At 51.7% G+C, this 6,609-nt stretch overlaps 1 protein-coding gene across 2 annotated transcripts in view; it reads left to right on the forward strand.

The window, feature by feature from the left end:
- LOC139229202 (probable N-acetyltransferase camello) overlaps positions 1-6,049 on the forward strand; it is a 21,481-nt gene extending 15,432 nt beyond the window's left edge. For both annotated transcript variants that reach the window (XM_070860860.1, XM_070860869.1), the window contains exon 3: positions 1,292-6,049. In XM_070860860.1, coding sequence (XP_070716961.1) covers positions 1,315-1,980 — 666 coding nt within the window. In that variant the 5' untranslated portion in view covers positions 1,292-1,314 and the 3' untranslated portion in view covers positions 1,981-6,049. The remainder of the gene's footprint in view (positions 1-1,291) is intronic.
- Positions 6,050-6,609: the final 560 nt, after the last annotated feature.

The raw sequence follows: 6,609 nt of genomic DNA on the forward strand, positions 1-6,609 counted from the left end.
TTTGGATTTCCAGAAGGCATTTGACAAGGTGACTCATAAAAGGTTACTGTACAAGATAAAAGTTCACAGGGTTGGGGGTAATATATTAGCATGGATAGAGGATTGGCTAACTAACAGAGAACAGAGAGTCGGGATAAATGGGTCATTCTCTGGTTGGCAATCAGTAACTAGTGGGGTGCCACAGGGGTCAGTGCTGGGACCCCAACTATTTACAATCTATATTAACGACTTGGAAGAAGGGACTGAGTGTAATGTAGCCAAGTTTGCTGACGATATAAAGATGGGAGGAAAAGCAATGTGTGAGGAGGACACAAAAAATCTGCAAAAGGACATAGACAGGCTAAGTGAGTGGGCAAACATTTGTCAGATGGAGTATAATGTTGGAAAGTGTGAGGTTATGCACTTTGGCAGAAAAAAATCAAAGAGCAAGTTATTATTTGCAATCTTTCTCCATTTAAAGTGCTGCATTACAGCGGGACCTGGGGGTACTTGTGCATGAAACACAAAAGGATAGTATGCAGGTACAGCAAGTGATCAGGAAGGCCAATGGTATCTTGGCCTTTATTGCAAAGGGGATGGAGTATAAAAGCAGGGAAGTCTTGCTACAGTTATACAGGGTATTGGTGAGGCCACACCTGGAGTACTGCGTGCAGTTTTGGTTTCCATATTTACGAAAGGATATACTTGCTTTGGAGGCAGTTCAGAGAAGGTTCACTCGGTTGATTCCAGAGATGAGGGGGTTGACTTATGAGGAAAGGTTGAGTAGGTTGGGCCTCTACTCATTGGAATTCAGAAGAATGAGAGGTGATCTTATCGAAATGTATAAGATTATGAGGGGGCTTGACAAGGTGGATGCAGAGAGGATGTTTCCACTGATGGGGGAGACTAGAACTAGGGGGCATGATCTTAGAATAAGGGGCCGCCCATTTAAAACTGAGATGAGGAGGAATTTCTTCTCTCAGAGGGTTGTAAATCTGTGGAATTCGCTGCCTCAGAGAGCTGTGGAAGCTGGGACATTGAATAAATTTAAGACAGAAATAGACTGTTTCTTAACCGATAAGGGGATAAGGGGTTAGGAGGAGCGGGGCAGGGAAGTGGAGCTGAGTCCATGATCGGATCAGCCATGATGGTATTAAATGGCGGAGCAGGCTCGAGGGGCCGTATGGCCTACCCCTATTTCTTATGTTGTTACAGTTCAGTGGTGGGATGGGAGGGCCGTGTACTCATTCATTAAGGTTGATAAAGACAAGTGACGAGAAACGCCTCTAACCATGAACAAACCTGTGTGCAGGGTGGCAGCTGGACAGAGGGAGGATGGTGAATTACCGGATCCGCCTGTACCAGGACGCGGATTACCAGACGGTGCGGGACATCTATGCAGCGGGCGTGCGCCAGCACATCCCCCGGGCATTTCGCCACCTTCTCAAACAGCCGATGTTCCAGGCCAGCGTTGTGCTGGTCCTCTGTGTGTCGCTGGTGTTGACGGGCTCCCTGTGGCTGTCGCTGGGGACAGTTGGACTTCTGTTGGCCGGGGCTCGTTGTCTGGTGGCTCACTTGTGGTCCGCCATCATCCAGCAGAACCTGAACGATGACCTGCTGGACATCAGGCAGTCCTACATGGAGCGGGCGGGCGCCTGTTTCTGGGTGGTGGAATGTCAGGGGGCTGTGGTGGGCACAGTGGGGGCCAGGCCATCCAGGGTGTCGCCCACCGACCTGGAGCTCCATCGCATGAATGTAGTGGTGGAGTTCCGCGGCTGCGGCATTGCCAAGGCCCTGTGCCAGACCGTGCTGGAGTTTGCCCGTCAGTGTGGCTGTCAGGGAATCGTACTCGGGACCTCGGTCATCCAGAGAGAGGCTCAGGGCCTGTACCAGAGGATGGGCTACAGGCTGGTGGGTACAGTGCTGGTGCCCAAGCTGATAGCCAAGCTCAGCAACTACACAATCTACAAATATCGATACCAGATCCCAGCCAAGTCCTGAATACTGCCCCCCCCAACAGTGCCGCACTCCCTCAGTACTGCCCCTCCGACAGTGCAGCACTCCCTCAGTACTGCCCCTCCGACAGTGCAGCACTCCCTCAGTACTGCCCCCCCCAACAGTGCCGCACTCCCTCAGTACTGCCCCTCCGACAGTGCCGCACTCCCTCAGTACTGCCCCTCCGACAGTGCAGCACTCCCTCAGTACTGCCCCTCCGACAGTGCGGCGCTCCCTCAGTACTGCCCCTCCGACAGTGCCGCACTCCCTCAGTACTGCCCCTCCGACAGTGCGGCGCTCCCTCAGTACTGCCCCTCCGACAGTGCGGCGCTCCCTCAGTACTGCCCCTCCGACAGTGCTGCGTTACCTCAGTACTGCCCCCCCAACAGTGCGGCACTCCCTCAGTACTGCCCCTCCGACAGTGCGGCACTCCCTAAGTACTGCCCCTCCGACAGTGCGGCGCTCCCTCAGCACTGCCCTGATTATAATCACTCCCTCAGTACTGCCCTGATTATAATCACTCCCTCAGTACTGCCCTGATTATAATCACTCCCTCAGTACTGCCCTGATTATAATCACTCCCTCAGTACTGCCCTGATTATAATCACTCCCTCAGTACTGCCCCTCCGACAGTGCAGCACTCCCTCAGTACTGCCACTCCGACAGTGCGGCGCTCCCTCAGTACTGCCCCTCCGACAGTGCAGGACTCCCTCAGTACTGCCGCTCCGACAGTGCGGCGCTCCCTCAGTACTGCCTCTCCGACAGTGCAGCACTCCCTCAGTACTGCCCCTCCGACAGTGCGGCGCTCCCTCAGCACTGCCCTGATTATAATCACTCCCTCAGCACTGCCCTGATTATAATCACTCCCTCAGTACTGCCCTGATTATAATCACTCCCTCAGTACTGCCCCTCCGACAGTGCGGTACTCCCTCAGTACTGCCCTGATTATAATCACTCCCTCAGTACTGCCCTGATCATAATCACTCCCTCAGTACTGCCCTGATTATAATCACTCCCTCAGTACTGCCCCTCCGACAGTGCAGCACTCCCTCAGTACTGCCTCTCCGACAGTGCAGCACTCCCTCAGTACTGCCCCTCTGACAGTGCGGCACTCCCTCAGTACTGCCCTGATTATAATCACTCCCTCAGTACTGCCCTGATTATAATCACTCCCTCAGTACTGCCCTGATTATAATCACTCCCTCAGTACTGCCCTGATTATAATCACTCCCTCAGTACTGCCCTGATTATAATCACTCCCTCAGTACTGCCCTGATTATAATCACTCCCTCAGTACTGCCCCTCCGACAGTGCGGCACTCCCTCAGTACTGCCCTGATTATAATCACTCCCTCAGTACTGCCCTGATTATAATCACTCCCTCAGCACTGTCCGTGCCTTTAGCTGCCATGGTCCTAAGCTCTGGAATTATCCCTAAATTTTTTCCACCTGCTTTCCTCCTTTAAGACGCTCCTTAAAACCGACTCTTTGACCAATCTGCCCTAATCTCCTTGTGTGGCTCGGGGTCAAATGTTGTTTTATAGTGCTCCTGTGAAACGCCCTGCGATGTTTTACTCTGTTAAAGGCACCGAAGTCGAGATTAAATAATTGATCATTGACACTGTCTGTTCGGACTCAATCACAAGTCTGTTTATTATACTTGTCAGGGAGGGACGAGCCTGTGTCGGCCCCTGCTGACACCCCACACTCGCTCTCGCCGAACAAAGACACACAGGGTTTTTATACAGTTACTCGGCCTATAATGGCCGGACAAAAATGAGACATACACTGATTAGATTGACAAAAGCCTTGTCACTCAAAGCCAAGTTACGGTACTGCCCACGCCTGTTCCCAGCACTGTCCCACAATCCGCACTGTGTCCTGGGAGTGAGAACACACACCTCTCTTGCGCCTTGCTCGGAGTTATAGCAGAGGGCCCCCTGTCAGACTGCTGCATCTTCATTGTGTGTCATTATGTGACCTTTCGAAGACCAGGCCTCTCACCCATCCTGTTATTGCAGGCGAGTGCTGGCCACCCAGGGATAACTCTCAGCTGTGGTGCTACAGCAGCGTAGAAACTGTTGCTATCCAGGCTCTTGCACATTCACATTGAACCCTTTATCCGTGTCTGGTTATATGTCCAGTGTGACCTATTGACCCACTCCAGGCACTATATAGGTACAAGTGTTGGTTAAGAGGTAAATATTGCCCAGGCGCTCAGGAGAACTCCCCTGTTCTTCACCAAAATAATGTCATGGGATCTGTTACACCCACCTGTGGGAGCAGACGGGAGCTTGGTTTAGTGCCTGATTCAAAAGACGGCCCTCCGATGATGATGGGGACATGTACATGAATTCCCGATATCTGCTCCCAGCCAGGAGCACAAACTCCTTTAATTACCCTTTGTGTTATTCAGATTCTTCATAAGAACATAAGAAATAGGAGCAGGGGTAGGCCATTCGGCCCCTCGAGCCTGCTCCGCCATTCAATACGATCACGGCTGATCTGATCATGGACTCAGCTCCACTTCCCCGCCCGATCCCCATAACCCTTCACTCCCTTATCGCTCAAAAATCTGTCTATCTCCACCTTAAATATATTCAATGACCCAGCCTCCACAGCTCTCTGGGGCAGAGAATTCCACAGATCTACAACCCTCTGAGAGAAGAAATTTCTCCTCATCTCAGTTTTAAATGGACAGCCTCTTATTCTGAGACTATGTCCCCTAGTTTTAGTTTCCCTTATGAGTGGAAATATCCTCTCTGCATCCACCTTGTCGAGCCCCCTCATTATCTTATATGTTTCGATAAGATCACCTCTCATTCTGCTGAACTCCAATGTGTATAGTCCCAACCTACTCAACCTTTCCTCATAAGTTAATCCCCTCATCTCAGGAATCAACCTCGTGAACCTTCTCTAAACTGCCTCCAATGCAAGTATATCCTTCCTTAAATACAGAGACCAAAACTGTACGCAGTGCTCCAGGTGTGGCCTCACCAATACCCTGTACAGTTGTAGCAGGACTTCTCTGTTTTTATACTCTATCTCCCTTTGCAATAAAGGCCAACATTGCATTGACTTGCATCGTGTTATATTTCATAGACGGTGCAGGGGGAGGGGAATGAACAACTCAGGAGAGAGCAGTCTGTCAAGATAAGGTTATCTTTTGAATAGTCCTGGTTAACCCTTGCCTCTGGACCAAGGCCTAGTTCTTCCACTCTTCAGGATGTAGTTGGGGATCTGGAATATTAGTTCCTTCATCGGAACACCTGTGAACTCGTCCCTTTTTGGTGTGGAAACAGTTCATCCTCGCTTCGAGGGCCTGCCTCTGATGATCTTTTAAATGGATCTTGAAAACAATACCCTTGAATTCTCACATCCACTGCGCTGGTCCTAAATACACGATACAAAGTGTCCTGCGATGGCTAGAGTCACAGGAAGGGAGCATGCCTGCACAAGTGTGATATTTGAACATGTTTATTTAGCGGACAATGTAAGCGCAGTGTAAGTAAGGAAGAGCGTTTGTGAGGCAGAAGATCCGGTCCTGTAAAAGGAGAGCTGAGGGAATTGCTGTGAAATGCCAGGCGAGCAGCTGCCCCCTGCTGTCGGGATGAAGAAAGCTTCCAGCAAGGCAAACTATCAATAACGCTCATGGACTTGTGCAGACCCCAGGGAGTTTTAGATATAGCCTTATTAAAAACCGCACAGACTGTTTGGGGGAAGCAAGGGGAAAGGGCCTGTCCGTGGGAACGATGTCCCGAGAGGCCCACTCCCAAGGCAGGGATATGGAGGCTGGTTAACTGACTGTTTCTGAGACGATGAACTCGTTAAAATGTCTGGGAGATTGGAACAAGATCGAAGCCCTCGCCGACCATTAAGGACGTTAAAACAAACCAAGACATCAAACCTGAAGCACCTTTTGTTGCCATGGAGACTAGGCCCCGGAAGGCAGGAAGAGGCCACAAAGGATTGGAGTGGATGACCCACCTAGACCTGGACGGAAGCCTAGAAACCATGAGCCGCGGCCCCGCGGCCATTAAAGCACAGACAGCGGTCTGTGTATTGGGGGGGTATATCAGAGAGCCGGTTTGGATAGCTCCCTCTCTCTCTCTCTCTCTCTCTCTCTCGCTAGTACCATAACGGAACGTCAAGAGAAGCTGAGCCTCACTCTCCCAACCCAGACAGACTTCGACTCAGACTGAGACTGGCGTACCCCAAGGCCTGTACAGAACCAGGGAGCCCAGGCATACCCCAAGGTCTGTACAGAACTAGGGAGCCCAGACATACCCCAAGGCCTGTACAGAACCAGGGAGCCCAGACATACCCCAAGGCCTGTACAGAACCAGGGAGCCCAGACATACCCCAAGGCCTGTACAGAACCAGGGAGCCCAGGCATACCCCAAGGCCTGTACAGAACCAGGGAGCCCAGGCATACCCCAAGGTCTGTACAGAACTAGGGAGCCCAGACATACCCCAAGGCCTGTACAGAACCAGGGAGCCCAGACATACCCCAAGGCCTGTACAGAACCAGGGAGCCCAGGCATACCCCAAGGCCTGTACAGAACCAGGGAGCCCAGGCATACCCCAAGGTCTGTACAGAACCAGGGAGCCCAGGCATACCCCAAGGCCTGTACAG

Source organism: Pristiophorus japonicus, chromosome 2 (genome assembly GCF_044704955.1).
Source record: "Pristiophorus japonicus isolate sPriJap1 chromosome 2, sPriJap1.hap1, whole genome shotgun sequence".
In the NCBI taxonomy this organism is placed as follows: Eukaryota; Metazoa; Chordata; class Chondrichthyes; family Pristiophoridae; genus Pristiophorus; species Pristiophorus japonicus.